This window comes from Astatotilapia calliptera, chromosome 12, assembly GCF_964374335.1.
Source record: "Astatotilapia calliptera chromosome 12, fAstCal68.1, whole genome shotgun sequence".
Taxonomy (NCBI): Eukaryota; Metazoa; Chordata; class Actinopteri; order Cichliformes; family Cichlidae; genus Astatotilapia; species Astatotilapia calliptera.
The window spans coordinates 2480255-2498154 of NC_137433.1; the positions used below are offsets into that span (position 1 = coordinate 2480255).

The 17900-nt window shown below is 42.8% G+C and overlaps 1 protein-coding gene across 1 annotated transcript in view; it reads left to right on the forward strand.

The window, feature by feature from the left end:
- Positions 1-846: 846 nt before the first annotated feature.
- nr6a1a (nuclear receptor subfamily 6, group A, member 1a) overlaps positions 847-17900 on the forward strand; it is a 123632-nt gene continuing 106578 nt past the window's right edge. The window contains exon 1 of the mRNA XM_026186086.2: positions 847-1176. Within this exon, the coding sequence (XP_026041871.1) occupies positions 1110-1176 (67 nt within the window). The 5' untranslated portion in view covers positions 847-1109. The remainder of the gene's footprint in view (positions 1177-17900) is intronic.

A 17900-nucleotide genomic window follows, 5' to 3' on the forward strand; every position in this document is an offset into this window, starting at 1 on the left:
ACAGATGGACCTGGAGTAACACATCAATGTTTAAGTTGAGTCAAGCCTAACTACAGACAATCCAGCAACAGTCAGTTATCAATCACTTGGTTTCTCTGAGAATTATACTTCAAGGAGTTTAATCAGACATTCCTCCTCCTATCAGACGCACATTTTGGAAGCTGGTAGGTGAAAAATTCATTTTCTTGTAGTGAAGGTTGTCAGTCATCCAGGTCATCGTAGTCAAAGGAGCTTGCAAAGAAAAGAAGTCCAGACGCTTTTCTTTGCAACCACCTTTGACCATTTTCTTGTAGGTTTTACTTTCTGATAACTATGACATGACCTACTCTGCTCAGTTCCAACTCCACTCCTGAACTTTACTAGGATAGCTTAGCTATTTATCTTATACTGGGCCTTAGTACAGCATCCTCTCTTAATCAAGCTGTTTATTTCCTTTCCTCCTTCCTAATGATTGGCTGGCCCTAAAAATAAAACTTGTGGTAAGTGGGCTTCTGTTTACAGTTGGAGCTGTTTGCCTGAGAGGCCCATATTAGGGAGACCTGCTATCATCATAAAGTGTCTAAATTAGAAATAAAACTGCCTGAAACTGAGTGTTTAGAGCAGTGTGAAGTCTGAGTTTTTGCTTCTCAGATCTGCACTGACTTCATCACTTGAGCATCTGAAACTACACCACTAATGTAAAGAAATAATAAATCATAGATATGAAAAAATATTGTGTCGTTATTATGTGAAAGGATTTCAGTCATAAATATAAGATGATGTGACGTTTTGCATAGAAGCCTTTGTCCAAGACTCCCATCACCACTAATTGATTTAAGAAGCTGCCGTCCACCACCCTCCTCGACATCCTCAAACGCACCATCGGTGGGGGGTGTGGATCCAGCTATTCCTTGCTGACTGGAAGCAGGAGGGTCAAAGCATGGGTCCGCGGTTCGAGTACTGAGTCAGTCAAGCTAAACACGGCGACCAAAGCAGCGCCAGCTTCACTTTAGACCGAAGCGCCAGTGCTGTCATCCTGCCCCTTCACCCCCACGCGCGTGGTTCTTTCTCCGCGGCGCGAAGGGGCGACGTCGGACTCGAGCTGACTCGGGTTCAGTCCATGCAGGAGGATGGAGATACAGAAGAGGGCGACTGGGTTCGACTACCCGGAGAGAAACGACGCCAAGCCAGTAAACGGTAGGCAAACCTGGCGTGGAACAGCCTCCTTCGCGTCCGCACACGAGCACACGTAGCCCGGCTGCTGCTGTCCCGGGCACCGCTGCTCACCTCAAAACATGAGCGCGTGGCTGTGGCTGTGTGATCAGCGCCTCATCACTGCTGCTGCACGAGCCTTTCACGTGCACCGCAGCCTTTCTGAAGCGGCGCTGATGAAAACGCGCAAGTTTAAAAAAGGAGCAGCGGGACAGCCGCGTGATTTTATTTTTATTAGACTCGGAGACGTTGGTAACGAAGTTAGCAGTGTAGCACGGATGAGTTTGTTTCACTGGTGGATATGACTTAATCGTGTGTGTGTGTGTGTGTGTGTGTGTGTGTGTGAGACACACAGAGAGAGATGGCGCTGGGCTCGCTGGGAACTGAGGTCGGAATGTTTTTATTTGGAGGTGGTCAGTCAGGCTCGGGAAGATCGTAAAAGGTGAACTTTTGAACTTGGAGAATGCCCCGAAGCCTTTAGTCCTTTAAGTCCTCAAAATCCGGCACTTCACAGGATGGCAAGAAGGCCATAACAGAGGATGCAGAGGTCCACCCCCCTACTGCACCGGTCCCGCTGACTTTTGTTTACAGTGGCACGGTGCTGCTGGAAAGGCTTCTTATTCAGTGTGCCTGATACTCGTTTCTAATATTCTGTGATGCTGACCAGCTCCAGGCTCACACTAAGCCCACAATGCCTTGCAGCAGACTGTCCCAGGCGCCAGTCCCATATCGTGCCCCCGTGCGGGTGGCTGAAGATTTATTGACATTTCCAAGATTAAAATTCCTTTAACCCTGCCAGCCCTGAGGACCTCAACGTGACTTATGGATATCGGGGTGGACTTTGTGTTCTGATCCACTTAATAAGTCTCATTATGAAGATTTAAGACTGTTTAAGAAGCACGTTAGATTGAAATGTCCCCCTAAGAATTTCCCTTAGATTTCTTAATTTAATAGTAAAATTAATGCATAAATTTTTTAGGCTTAGTTTCATTTTAATACTGAAATTATTTCGTGAATGTACCCACAATTATTTATTAATTTTGATTAAACATGAATAATTTAATATTTTTTAAAGTATGTTTTGTGGTGGTGACTGCTGCGTGAGTCGTTTCAGGCGTTGTCTTTGTTTCACTGAAACACATCCTCTGTGGGTTCCAGCAATAATCAACAGAATAATCAATAATGACGACAACAGCCTGAGCAGTTCTACAGATTAAATCATTTTAATTTTTCAATCGTAGCATAAAAACACGAGTAAAGAAATACACCCCAAAAAATAAAAAGTATTTCGTAAAACGTTTTGAAATCATTTTAGGCTCGTTGATAATTCTCTAAATAATGTTTTCCCTGCATATTGTTAGAATATGTCTCGTCAAAATGTTTATTTCTTCATCATGTCTTAATTCATTAATACCTGGTCTTAAAATTCAGGATATGGCAGGAATTTCTAAACGCCACACATGACTGAAGGAAACTAATAAACACTTCAAATGCACAGATAACCGATTATTCCACGTTTCTGTGGTGGTCAAACACAAAAGTTGATGATTAAAAATGAACGTTCAGGCTTCAGCTGTCGTTCACACTGTAACACCAAGCTGTGAAACAAACAATACTTAATATTACCCATGAGTCAGTATCTTTAAAAAGACTGATAGCAGCTGATTCAATGGTCAGTGTTATCTTTGCAAACAAAACGGCTTATTTATCATTTCTAATTGTTTGCAGAGTAGAAAACAGTAGGTAAACAGAAATGACAAACAGGAGGAAATACATGAAAACAAAGTAACAGGCTGAGTATTTGTAACAGGATTTTACTTTGAATGGTTTTGGCCTGATGTCACTCAGCATCAGCTCGTATGTCCACACATCCCTACTTTCTCGTTTCATTTGAGATTTGATCTTGAAAGTGACCACTTTGATACTTTTTCATCAAAAGATGTTTAGCAGAGTGAATATTGTTGTTTACTTTAATGTGAGTTTATTTAGTAAAGTAATAGAAACCACTTTGAGATTTTAATCGAGTACTTCCAGCTCTTCACTGCAGTTTGTTGCTTTTCTGTGTCATATGGAACAGTAAGCAGCGCATGTGCCCCCCCCCCCCCCCCCCCCCCACACACACACACACACACACACACACACACGGGAAGATAGGTTTGATGCATGGGTGAAGTAGACTGGCATGAACTGGTTGAAACAAAGTGCTTTGTCAGCCCCTGCTCTGCTGGTACATTTGTTGTTGTGTGTGTTTTTCCCTTGGGGCAGAGTGAAGGGGGTAGCTGGCAGTGGGTGGGACAGGGACAGGATACAAACACCACCCCCGCCATCCCACCCCCGATTCTTGAATGAGCCAGGAGTACAGTAGAGGCATGTGGGGGTGGAGTGGAGTGTGGGGGTGACAGGAATGTAGATGTGATCCATCATGTTGTGTTTTTTTCTTAAGAACACTTCCTCTGCTGCCACAATATCAGTGTTAGCATCAGCAGCCACACACACACACACACACACACACACACACACACACACACACACACACACACACACACACACACACACACACGTTTTCATTCAAGTTAATCAAGAGAAGAAACAAAAATCATTGCAGCGCCTTCAGCATCATAGTGATTCTTGTCTTTCAGTCAAGCCTTTTTTGAACACACTCCCCACCAGGTGGTGTCGCGCTTGTTTTGTTGTTTAAAGAAAGGAAAAAAAGATAAATGTATCAGAGAGTGATAATACAAAACCAATATCATGTATGTTTCCGTTTCTAATGAAAAGCTCATTTTCCTCTGTGGTCTCTGTGGATGACAGACTTCACTGTGCTGTAAACTGAAGCTCAGCTTTCATGAAGCAGGACAATAATTTTCTCTGTTCGACTCGTGAAAAGCCTCGAGTGCACTTTTACTCTGTGGCTGTGAGTATTTTAACATTAGATGGTGAGCGTCCATATGGACGTCTGTTTTGTGACGTGTGGACTCGCCCATATTGACTTAACATCACAGCACACCGTCTGCACTCCAGGCGGTGGTTTATAAAGTGTAGCAAGAATGACTGCTTGGCTGTGGGTGTCTGCAGTGGAGTGTAACCAAAGCATCAGGTCTCTCACAGGTTCAACTCTGTAAGTCTTAACAAACGAAGATGTATTATCAGAAGATCCTGTAAGTGCTGCAATAAATGCACATCGCTGCAGCGAAAAACAAACAAATAAAGCAGGTGGCTTTATAATGTGACCCTGGTATAGATCAGCTTCATCACACAGGCCTGTGGTCAGTGAGTAGACAGATTTCTAAAATGATGGAGTAATACAAAAACCTACAAAAATGTCCTGTTGCAATTACATTACAAGTACATGTTTGGTTTTTAAAGTATATATTTGTTATTAAACATTCAGAATCTGTATTTATATTTATATATTTTTATTTTCTTTATATATCTGCAGCTGTGATCACTGTGATAGTGCCCTCAGTCGTGTCCAACGTAGAAATATCTCTAGATTTTCAGGTTTTCCTGTCTCGCTGCTGCGTCTCTCCTGATAATATGATAAGACTTTAGTAACAACATCAGGATCTGTTTGCTCTTTCATGATTATCCCACATACTGAGAGGACATCTGGCCTGATTGGTTTAACCTTCTATTTAGATGTCAGAGGTCATTACAGCTAATCTCAATTTGATTCTTGACCCAAGACAGCGTGCGTGGAGTACAATCTGATTACATCTTCTGCAAAATGTTTAGTATAACTCAGATACTTTTTTCACCCTTACAGGGAAACATTCACCTCCCTGATTTCATGTTAAGATGAGAGAAACTATTAAAGAGAAGTTAGTCGAGTATGAGCGGTGAAAACTGAGTCCTCATCAGTTCCAGAGGTCTAAATGCTGCAGTTCCTTCATGCTGATGGTGCTGTTTCCAGGCAACACATATTGCGGGTCAGCTGGTGATGGATGGGATGAAAGACAAATAATGGGGAGATTAATTAACACCATTTCAAAGGAACTAAAAGAACATGTTGGATGGATTAATTCAATTTTTAATAATGTTCTGGTTTGTTGTTCCAAAATGTTCCCCTGCAACAAGTGAAATATTTTAGTTTGGTGCTCAATTATTTCCATTTGCTTTCAGGCCCTTAAAAACATCTTGTCTCATAAAATCTTGATAAATATTTTTCCAGTTCCCTGTGATGGTCTAAGCCTTTTCCACTTCACTATGCTATTTTCAGTTCACAAACACTTCCAGGGTTTTCTTCGCCCTGAGCTCTGAATCTTCTCCTAAAGTTCTGCTTGTTGTTTTCTTCTTGTGTGTGCTGTGATGGACATGTTGGGGGAGGTGGCGGATGAGAGCTATGGGAACGGCAACCAGGGATGTTGCTCTTGAAGCATTAATGGCCCTGGTCTCTGCTGACCTCACCGTAACCCAGGAAAGTATTTACAACCTTCACTTGATCCATGAGGTATGGGGCTGGGACTGCTCTCTCACAGAAGTTTGCTGCCTTGATCCTGGCATAGGCTGAGCATCTAACAGCTGCTAATGAGCTGTGGGGGAGGATGACGAGGGAGGACATAGCATGCTGCTGTGAACCATATTTTGAGAGGGAATGTATTACAGTAAGTACAATTGGTCTGAGGCTGTTGGCAGTGCTTTTGCCAAGCTTCTGTTGTTTTTGACACGAAGCCTGGGCCAAAGGCTGTAAATGGCTTCAATTTGAGTTTGAATTTGGGTGGAAGATGAGTTTATAGGCAGCTGTAAAACACTGACCTTGGTATGCAGAGTAGGGATCCTGTAAAGCTGCAGTACTGAAGGATGCAGTTGTCTGGGAAGTTATAAAAGAGCAGCTGAGGAACTGCAATATTTCCATTTTAAAGGGGAAAAATAGGGGCTTCTGTTGCCACTCACTGCAGCTAGGTGTCACTTACTGGGATATCTGAATCAAAGATTTGCCTAAAGCAGCCGGTGACACCCTGGAAGTCTTTAGGGAAATATGGGTATTTCCTAACTGGTTGGCAGGTGTTTGCTGGAGGTTGCAAGCTGTCACTGGGTGAAACTAGTTGCAAACAGTGTGCTGCAAAAACCTTGTGTTCTCATTTCCAGCAGGTTGCTGTTTTCATCCGTAGTTCATATAATAGATCACAACTTGTCTACAAATGCTTGCTAATAAATCAGGGAGCATTAGTGAAAGTTTTTTTTTTTTTTTTTTTTAGTGTACAGATTTCTAGAGAGGTCCTCACAAACTGTGGGATAAAGTTTCTGTCCCAACTAAGTAGCAGAGGCATTACAGAATTAATAAGAGGCTTTGGTAAGGTCAGCTATGAGCTAGAGCTGGGCGATATATCGAGTTTTTAAAAAATATCGATATATTTTTATACGAGATATAAGATCTGACAATATCCTTTATATCGATATAGTCTATGTTACGTTATAATTATACTTGTGGAGCCGCAAGTTTGCCTCTCTTTCGTCCACTTTCGTCTTTACGCAACGTTACTTGGCCTCGCCTCTCCTTCACTGAACACAACTCCCCCTCCTCCCCCATCGCTTCACCTGCAGGAAGCGACAAGATGGACACGGCAAATCTCCGTTAACGAGTTACTGCGCATCGCCCCGTGCGTGGGGCGGGACGGCGTCAATGTGTTAGCTAGCTAACCACGCTAACGAGCTAACCACGCTAACGCCATGCAGCCCAGAGGTGCTGCACGGACTGAAATCCTTTCATTTTCTCAAAAGTTGACAGCGCGAACCGATTTTATGTGGAACACGGCGCTCAGGAATCTGTCACAAATGTTTGAGTACGACTTTGGTAAGCTACGGTGCTGCACCGCTTGATGGATTGTCGGAGCATTACGGCTGAGCCTCGCGGAGTGATACGTACTGTGCTTCAACGTAATATTACCCTACTGTGTATAAGGACCATAAATGGCACCTGTTAAGAGACGTGGTTGCGAAGCGGATTACAAACTCCAGGCTGTCAGTCACGCAGTACAAGTTGGGAACAGAGCAGCTGTGAAATCTGTCTTTGTTATTGTGCTCAGCGTCTTTTAGTTTACATTTTGACTGCACCATTGTGAGCTTTTTGTTATGCACAAAAACAACCTTGTTTTCTTTTATTTATGGAGCATTATTATTTAATAAATGCTCATAATTTATTTTTGAGTAAATTTTATGTACATCTGCTCTATGTTAATAAAAGTGCCTGTGTGACATCTGGGACACAGCTTTGACTAAGAACTCTCTTCTTGTTCTTACTTTATGGCTTTAAAAAAAAAAAAATCGAGATATATATCTTATATCGCCATCCAGCTAAAAAATATCGAGATATGAATTTTGGGTCATATCGCCCAGCCCTACTATGAGCTATATTTACCTGACAGCAAGAAAAAGAAACATAAGGTTTTCCACATTATCCTGTTACAGGAATTCTAGGTTCCAACACAAAGGTCCATGCAGCAGGTTAGGCAGCACTGTCTTTGTCAGGAGAAGAAGAGGGAGAACGGTTTTCCCCACAAACAAAGCAGAGCTGAGTTTAGTGTCTCTAACAAGTCTTCAGGCATCCCACCAGAAAAATCTAAGAACCCTTCTTTACAGTTGTTTCAGGAGGAGTCTGGTTTCACAACACAGGTGCAGCACAAAATACACCTGAGGGAAAATGTTCCAGCCTCCAGAAAGTTCTACAGAATTCCAGCTGCAGCTTGGGTAATTGAAAGATCAACAAATGGTGAAGCCTAGTTATGCTAGTCCTAAAAAAAGATGGATCAGTGTTCAACTTTTAGCCGTTTTCCACTAGTACCCACTGGGCTTAGCTCCGCTGACTCGACTTGACTTTTAGGTTTTTCCATTAGGTGGAAGTACCTGATACCAGGTATGTTTTTAATACCTACTCTGCCAGAATCCCAAGCCATCTGATTGGCCAGTTAGTGGTGTCACTCTTGAGTCCTGCACAAAAATTAAAACCAGCATTTTTGAAACCCAGCAAGAAGTGAAATGGCTCTCCAAAACCAACACTGTGGTCCAGCGACGGTGTGCAGTCCTGTACCAACAGTTTAGAAGCAGGTATCTCATCGCCTTGATGTCCACCATTGTTGTGTGGTTTGTGTTGCATTGACATTTTGGGACGTTCAGCTGAATCTGATTAGCCGAGTGGGTACTAGTGAAAAAAATTGGAATTAGTCTTCAAGTTTGATCCCTTACCTGATACCTCGCATTGACGAACTCTTGGAAAGGGTGATGAGAAGCTGTGGCCCCAGCACCAGAGACAAGGAAGGTGACAGCCTTCAAACTCCTTTTTGGACTGTTTCAGTTCAAGTTGCAGCAACCTTTCAGCATCTCATGGACCAGGTGTTGATGGATCTGTGTGTTCTCCACCTCAGATTTGCTGGCTTCACGAGCAGTCCTAATGAATGTAATCAGACACAGAGCCAGGTGGAGTACCTTGAATATGAGGTTGGACATGGACAAGTCAAGACTTTAAGTGGAGAAAGTGGAAGTCATTCATGCATACCCAGTGCCCACAACAAAGAGGAAGGTGCTGGCTTTTGTAGAACTAGTGGGGTGGAACACTAAGTTTATTCCCTACTTTGCAGAAAGGGCAGCACCTCCCTGGGATCGAACCACCAAGTTTTTGATTAGTACCTGACCTGAGACTCCTAAACTGCAGCCACCCCGTTCTCTTCTTTTTTTTTCTGAACAGCTCAGTAGTCCCCCCCCATGCTGGGAGTACTGGTCATAGGTGACTGGCAGTGGAACCATAGTCGGGTGAAGCTGAGCACAGGACACTGATTGTTTCACAGTCAACAGACAAGATACACACAGAGCTCTGTGCACATCGTCAGGAAAATGCTAAACGGTGACTCTTCTCATTACTTCAGCACACATGCAGTAAATGCTGCCTGTTTGGACACTTCAAGCTGGTGGTTATGAACGGACTCAAGAATGCGTACACTGTAGTAATGGAAATATTCTGAATGCAGTAACTTCCTGCTTTGCTTGTGTGAAACATTAAAGCAGTATTCAAATCAAATCAAATCACTTTTATTGTCACGTCACATGTGCAGGTACATTGGTACAGCACATGTGAGTGAAATTCTTGTGTGCGAGCTTCACAAGCAACAGAGTTGTGCACATGCAGAACGTACATGTATTCACATGCAGAACGTACATAAAATATGTAAGTTATTTCTTGTTAGATATTATTTTCACTCCTGAAATAGATGAATGTACTGCATTTTTTTCTAACTTAAAAGTGAACTAATGAAGAAAAACTTCAGACTCTTTGGCAGGACATTAACTCCGCTGCTACAGAAGTTTTATTTATTCAGCACAAAGTAAGAAAAGGCTGAAAAAGGCCAGTTTCCCAGCTAAAACTTTTTTTGTCATTTTAACATTAATTACGAGGACATATTATAGCCTGCACCAAATCCTGATTAATCTTGTTCCTGTTTGGTGTAAGGCCTTTCTTGAGAATACTGTAAAATGTTCTTAATGAAGAAGCAAAGTTTTAGCTTTTTCATTCCTGTTTTAAGCTCATTTATATTGCTGTTCAGCCTGTTTTTGTACCTGTAAATCAGCTAATGCCGATGGATTGGAATGGGACACATGAGCAAACTTAACAGTTGCAGGTTTTGGTTTTGTTCAGGGGTGGGCGTCGGCGTTGCAGCAGTGGTGGTGTTGAAATGTTCTGTCAGTTAACTGACAGACGACCACCGCAGCCAACTAACATGATGTTTATAGGTTTAGTTTCGTGCTGGTGTAACCGGACAATATCGCCTCATTTTTAGTGTAAAAATGTGAAAGTGCGACACATGTGGAGCATCCGTACAGTGCACACTGAACCTTGTGGCTCCATAAGCAGACTCAACTGTTTCTGCTGTTTTGTGAGATGATTATTATCAGATGGCTGCTGCAGGGCTTAGTTCGCACAGTGCTTGTACACTCACCGGCTGTATGAGGCAGTAAAACTCTAACCCCTGGTATGATGAAAGGGAAGTTGCTCCTTTGAGCATGTCAGCCCGCAGTGATGGTGCTCCCCCCCCCCGCCCTCTGACCACAGCCTGACCCCCAGCGTGACTGCCGTCGGGATTACCACAGATAAACACAACGGTCACCAGCTTCACGTGGATGAATGCTCTATGAAACATTTATCCCACTGTTTCATGTCTAAAGTGGGTAATCAATTCAGTCTAATTATATATTGATGAATAATAATAAAAATAATATCAAATGATAACATGTATTGAAATAAGTGGAAAAATACACACTGTTCAAAATAAGCAAGCCTGTTTCTGCACGTCTGTTCTCACCTCGACTTGAATGCTGCATTCGTTGCCTCCTGTGCAGACGACCTGTCGAACAGAACCAGTCTGCTTTTTCTTCTCAGACCTTTGACATCAGATGTTCTTTTATCAGCCAGTTCTCTTAGAGATGCTTTTGTGGGGAAGATCTGACTATATCCTCTGTTTCTGAAACACTCGGACCAGCCCGTGTGGCACCAGTAACCATGCCACCTTTACTGTCACCTTTCTCCCCAATTCTGAAGTTCTTTTTGAATTTCAGCAACCCCGTGTCTGTCTTTGTTCTTTAAACTGGGGTCCTCTACCAGAGGCCTGGGAGCTTGAGCGTCCTGCACAGCATCTTTGCTGTTCCTGGACAGAGATCTCGGTTGTCCTCTCTGGGATCTGCTGGACCCACTCTCCGAGTTTGGGAGTCACTATCCCAAGAGCTCCTATCCCCCCTTCAGCTTACACATCTTCTCTAGCTCCTCTCTCAGCACTTTGTGTTTCTCCAACTTCTCATGTTCCCTCTTCCTGAAATTGCCATCACTTGGTAAAAGTACGTCTATTACTACAACCTTCCTCCTCTGCTTGTCTACTAATACTGTGTGGGGTTGATTAGTCATCACCGCTTTGTCCATCTGTACCTGGAGGTACTACAGGACCTTAGCTGGTCACTCTCAACCATCCAAGTGGGCACTTTGACCTCAGGACATCAAGACCATACTCAGCACAGATGTTCCTCTATGCTATGCCAGCCACTCAGCTACAGCGTTATATGTCTGCCCTACCTACCAGCTTCTTGCACCCTGCTGTGATGAGCTGCATTTTCTCAGGGCCATCTTTGGTCTTGCATGGTGTGGTAGACCCCAGCCTCTATCAGTCTTGTGCTTAGAGGTTTTTCCTGTGCAGCCATGATTAGTGCCTCCAGCGTGGCTGGTGCATGCCGTGCAAAGGCCTGTGCTTCTGTGGCGACTGGCGCTCTTCTTTTTCGAGTTTCAGTGGCCCGAGTTATTCACCAAACTGTTGTGGTCATCTTCCCGATGTGCTTCTGGATCTTTGTTGTTTCATTCTGGATCGTGCTTCTGACACTCACTGGTCCTTCCTGGGTTTAGCATAGAGGCTGTTGAGCTCGGAGTGAGACCCTTCATACCTGATAAAGAGCTTTCTTATGTGTTTTAAGGCAATAAGATTACAGATATACAGCAACTATGTATATTAAAAAATCTATGTCAGTACGAAAGAGCTTACATAATATCACACCTACACAAAATGCTATTATGGTCTGCTCTACACATGAAAAGTCAAACATTTGTGGAAACTCCTAAAATATCTGGATCTTAACAGATCTATAGCCTGTGCAGCGCTCTTCTAGCTTTCAAAGCAGAGACCGTGTTACATTAAAATGCTGCTGGTATCTTCAAACTATGCAGTCAGGCACGGAGGAGAATCTGCTCTCCATCATTTCAGCCAAAGCATGTGCTGAGAAGTTGAGGGGCACTGGGACAGCAGCATCACACGGTCACGGAGAAGCAGCAGAGAGGACAGAGTAGATGCTCCTGTGTGCTGTGTTACACAACAAGGTCAAGGGTCATGGGTAGAGGTCAAAGGGATGACCGCCAAGCAGCCTGTGAAGGCAGCCCTTGAGTTCCTTCACAATCTGTCAAATCTAATGGAGCACTGAGCGCTCGGGCTGTCAGACTGAAAGTCAGATTACTGATTGTTTTTTGAAAGGCTGTGTTTGATTAAGAGTTGTACCTGTGGGGAGAAGTACGAGGGACTCTTGGATCAGGTTTTTATTTAATAAACTTGGAAAAAGCTGTTGAAAGCATCCTATTTATAACTCTGTCTGCCTTCACTCTTTATTTACCCGGAGTTAATAGAGGCCGCCTGGTCTTCTTTGGTAGGTTTAGTTCATTTATTTTATATTTACTGTGGAATGCAACAACGGTTTAAAGTGAAAAACACGATTCTTCAAGATTATAATGAAGTGAAAACTGATATTCAGCATCAACAAAATATCAGTAACAATCTGTGTGAAATATGAACTCTAATAACTGTGTGCAAAGTTTGTGAGCCTTGTGCTGTCCGTTTTCCATATATTGTCACTTTTATACAGAAACTGTCTGCTCCGCTCATATGGCCACAGCGTTTTAATTTTGAACTTCTTTAGGTGGCTGTAGCTGCCTTAGACTGTCCTTCGCTGCTGTTTGTGGGGGAAGTGATTGGTTGAAGCTGGGTGTCGGTGGGCAACCTGATGTCAACGAAGCCCCAAGTAGATGAGCACACGGGTCTTCCTGGAACTCCTGGCGAGCCCGCTGTTTCTGCTGGTGTTTGCCACATGATTCTTGGTGAATTATGAAGCTGTTGGTAACAGAAATGTCCAGGAAATAATGGTAAACTGTAATGTGCCGCCTCCTGGTTTTCCTGTGGACTGAGTGGCTCCTCAGCATCAGGCCTGATGTGTCCACTCCTCCCATGTAGTGGTTTGCTCAAGACAAACTTTATCCTTCATCCATGTCACTTTCCTTCTGTCTTTCACTTTTTCTGTCAATTGACAGTAAAAATGGTTCTTCACACCTGCCGCTCGCTGCTCTGTGTGTAGGGCTGCCACCATTAGTCGACTAGTCACGATTACGTCGACTATCAAAATCGTCAACGACTAAGTCGACGACTTTGAAGCTTTGTAAGATCCCAAAAGACGCAGGAATAAGTAGCAGGATTTAAGAGTGTAATAACAGACTGAAACAGAAGATGGCAGCACTGCATGTACAAGGATGCCAGCTGCCGTTAAACCCCGAAGAAGAAGCAGCAGTGTCCGGTATCGTAGCTGTGTCCAAATTCAGGAACCGCATCCTCCTGTGCCCACATTTGTAGGCCGATTACGTTACAGCTACACGACAAAGCCTGTCCAAATTCGAAGACTCCGACAAATGTGCCCTTCATTCCCCAGATTTGAAAGATGGGTCGGGTGTATACTTCGTGGTCCAAAGCTATCCCAGAATTCATAGCGCAGCCCAGCGCAGTTTCCAACAATGGCGGCAGCTAGTTAGTTTTAATATTACTCTTATTATTCTTTCTGGGTCACAAAATAAACGTTTAATATATTTTCAGGGAGAATGTAGCTGTGTAAACCTCAAATATCTGCTCAGTTTATCAGGACACCACATATTTTCAAAAGCGCTCCGACGTTTTCGGAGACGTCTGTTAGCCACTAGCTCGATAGCGAGCCGGAGGCTAGGCTAACTAGAGCCGTGAGAACACCGGACTCCCGGCAGATCGTTTTCAAACCCACCGCCGTCTTTCGCTACTCAGGTTAAACATGATATATGAGTCACTTAGATAACTTAACAATGTTATTGTTTGGCTTTTTTTAGTATTTTATTTGTTCCTGAGTAAATCGGTTTGGCTGAGATTAAAGTTATAGTTTTTACACAGCTGAATGAACGTCAAGCAGACAGCTGATTATCAGAAGTGTGAGATGCTCCAGAATTTACTCCGGTGTCCTGTTATATTTTAGATAGCAAGGAGTTTATTAAACTTCACCGAAACAATCTGCAAATTTCATTAAAATTTAATAAACTATCATCTTGTCTTTATTTTTAGTTAGCACAGACCTTAAACACTTAAAGCTGTAAGCTAATGATAGTTATATAAGAGCAGATGCTGCTGGTGCAATAAGCTGTAAGTTTTACGTCCAATGGATGATGATCTGATTAGTCAACTAATCGCAAAAATAATCGGTGACTAGTCGACTATCAGAATGATCGTTTGTGGCAGCCCTACCTGTGTGTCATTCATTCTTACCTGTGAGTGGACTATGGTGGCAGATGCATTGCTATGATGTTCTGTAAAGCTTGTCATTTGTGTGAACTGCACATGGTAAAATGTAGGCAGGGCTTATTTTTCTGTCTGTGTTCAGACAGCAGTAGCTTGTGAATGCTTTGTACTACCGTAATATGCCGAATATCCCTGTAAAGCTTCACTTCTTTCTGAAACTTCTTTTCTCTAGCACAAACGGTGACTGAGTTATGGTCATTTAAAGAGTGCTTGTAAAATGGGCCCTCCAGTGGGCCCATGGTAACAATGAACTTTTCCCAAGGACCAGCAACGTCAGCAAGATCTCTGCTTGGGTACAAGCAGGTCATGTGCTCACAGCAAATTATTTTGACTTCTATTTTACAAATCTGTAGCTCTATACGTCCCCCCCCCCCCCCCCCCAACCGTTATACAACATATAACATGGCTTCATTTTTGTTCTACAGTTTTGTGCAAAAAAGTAAAAACACTAAAAAAAAAGGCTTCACCGTTTCCGTGTCTTTTGCCTAATCTCAAGTTTTGTTTTTTTTGGGGTTTTTTTTGGTTTTTTTACTACAAAAAAAATGGAGATTTCTGAAGGAACTTTTATATTAACAACAACATCATTGGACTACAGTCTCTATTTCTACGTTTGTTTGCTGCTGTTGCTCTTAACCAGATTGACATCACAAGAAGATCAGTCTTCAACAGAGCTCGACAGACCACGTGACTTTCAGCAAAATCAAAACACTGCATCAAGCGCTAGTATTTCCAGCACCGGTAATCATTAATTCTGCGGTTTTAATCCCTACTTTCATTTTATTTGCCCCAAAAACAGTGATGTACAAAACGACAGAGAACACGGCAGGTCCGCACAAAGACAGACATAACGAGGAGGTAAAAAAAAAAGAGGAAAAAAATCAAAGGAGTGAAAGGGTCAGATCCACACGAGCACAGAGTGGGGTAAGGACATTAGTGTGCTGCCCAACTTTCATCACGCACATATTTATTATTATATGGTTCTAAGTTTTAGGGCATATGTTTAGTAACTTCAGATCCTGCAACAAGCCCAGGTCCAGTTTACTTTGGTGATTTGGACGATTCCATCTCACAGCTGCTGTTACAGGCCAACGCATCTACAGGGAGTGCAGAATTATTAGGCAAATGAGTATTTTGTCCACATCATCCTCTTCATGCATGTTGTCTTACTCCAAGCTGTATAGGCTAGAAAGCCTACTACCAATTAAGCATATTAGGTGATGTGCATCTCTGTAATGAGAAGGGGTGTGGTCTAATGACATCAACACCCTATATCAGGTGTGCATAATTATTAGGCAACGTCCTTTCCTTTGGCAAAATGGGTCAAAAGAAGGACTTGACAGGCTCAGAAAAGTCAAAAATAGTGAGATATCTTGCAGAGGGATGCAGCAGTCTCAAAATTGCAAAGCTTCTGAAGCGTGATCATCGAACAATCAAGCGTTTCATTCAAAATAGTCAACAGGGTCGCAAGAAGCGTGTGGAAAAACCAAGGCGCAAAATAACTGCCCATGAACTGAGAAAAGTCAAGCGTGCAGCTGCCAAGATGCCACTTGCCACCAGTTTGGCCATATTTCAGAGCTGCAACATCACTGGAGTGCCCAAAAGCACAAGGTGTGCAATACTCAGAGACATGGCCAAGGTAAGAAAGGCTGAAAGACGACCACCACTGAACAAGACACACAAGCTGAAACGTCAAGACTGGGCCAAGAAACATCTCAAGACTGGTTTTTCTAAGGTTTTATGGACTGATGAAATGAGAGTGAGTCTTGATGGGCCAGATGGATGGGCCCGTGGCTGGATTGGTAAAGGGCAGAGAGCTCCAGTCCGACTCAGACGCCAGCAAGGTGGAGGTGGAGTACTGGTTTGGGCTGGTATCATCAAAGATGAGCTTGTGGGGCCTTTTCGGGTTGAGGATGGAGTCAAGCTCAACTCCCAGTCCTACTGCCAGTTTCTGGAAGACACCTTCTTCAAGCAGTGGTACAGGAAGAAGTCTGCATCCTTCAAGAAAAACATGATTTTCATGCAGGACAATGCTCCATCACACGCGTCCAAGTACTCCACAGCGTGGCTGCAAGAAAGGGTATAAAAGAAGAAAAACTAATGACATGGCCTCCTTGTTCACCTGATCTGAACCCCATTGAGAACCTGTGGTCCATCATCAAATGTGAGATTTACAAGGAGGGAAAACAGTACACCTCTCTGAACAGTGTCTGGGAGGCTGTGGTTGCTGCTGCACGCAATGTTGATGGTGAACAGATCAAAACACTGACAGAATCCATGGATGGCAGGCTTTTGAGTGTCCTTGCAAAGAAAGGTGGCTATATTGGTCGCTGATTTGTTTTTGTTTTGTTTTTGAATGTCAGAAATGTATATTTGTGAATGTGGAGATGTTATATTGGTTTGACTGGTAAAAATAAATAATTGAAATGGGTATATATTTGTTTTCTGTTAAGTTGCCTAATAATTATGCACAGTAATAGTCACCTGCACACACAGATATCCCCCTAAAATAGCTCAAACTAAAAACAAACTAAAAACTACTTCCACAAACATTCAGCTTTGATGTTAATGAGTTTTTTGGGTTCACTGAGAACATGGTTGTTGTTCAATAATAAAATTATTCCTCAAAAATACAACTTGCCTAATAATTCTGCACTCCCTGTATTTGTCGTTTCAGGTTGTAGTGTTACACAACATTTTCAGATCTAATAGAAATAAAATGAGTGTTTCGTAATTCATTCAATTTGTCTTTATTTAGAACTGACATTATTGTTTCATTCTATTATAGAATCTTACAGGAAAGAGGCAACATTGTAAAAATCCATCGTGCTTTATTAGCTGCTTCAGTGAAAAACAAATCAACAATGCAAAAAAAAAAAAAAACATTGCAAAACAGCATACTGGAAAACAGTTATTCATCACTTGATTGCTTCAATACAACCCTTCGGCACATATATGCAGACGTTTCGTGACTGTTTTGATCTCGCTCTCTCTCTCTTAACCGATCAAACTGGCTGTGGTAGCAGCTTTCAACTCGGTATGACCCAGGTTGACAGAGGGGCCCAGTCTGGATCGCATTCCTGCATTTTGTAGGCTGGTTTTCCTACAAAACACAACAAACATTAGCCTGCAAAGCCACAGTGAACAAAGCAGCAAAGCGCAACGAATTCAATTCAAATCAATATAAGACTTATTTGTAACCTACATCAATAATTATGTTATGATAAATTACGTAATAACTACAACAGCAGACTGACCTTTGTGGAAATGCTTGGAGCAGACTAACATGTGAGCTGGAGTGTTCTGGGACGTTATATTTGGTCTTCGAATGGCAGCAATTCAGGCCATCCGTCACCTCTTTGTTACTTCGGAAACACGGCTCGAACAATTTCTCTTCAATGACGTAATCTGATAACAACTGGTCTCTTTACCCGTCAGCTTCCCGTAGCTGTCATGCGACCGGCTATTGCAGCTAATAATACAATAGCTTCTTGCCAATTTTTCTGTTTCTTTTTATTGCTGTGTGACTGTTTTCTTGTGAAAGCCTGCGAGCACTAGTACCGCTTGCCACTCGTTCCCAGAATCCTTTGCGGTTTTGACGTCACATTTTCG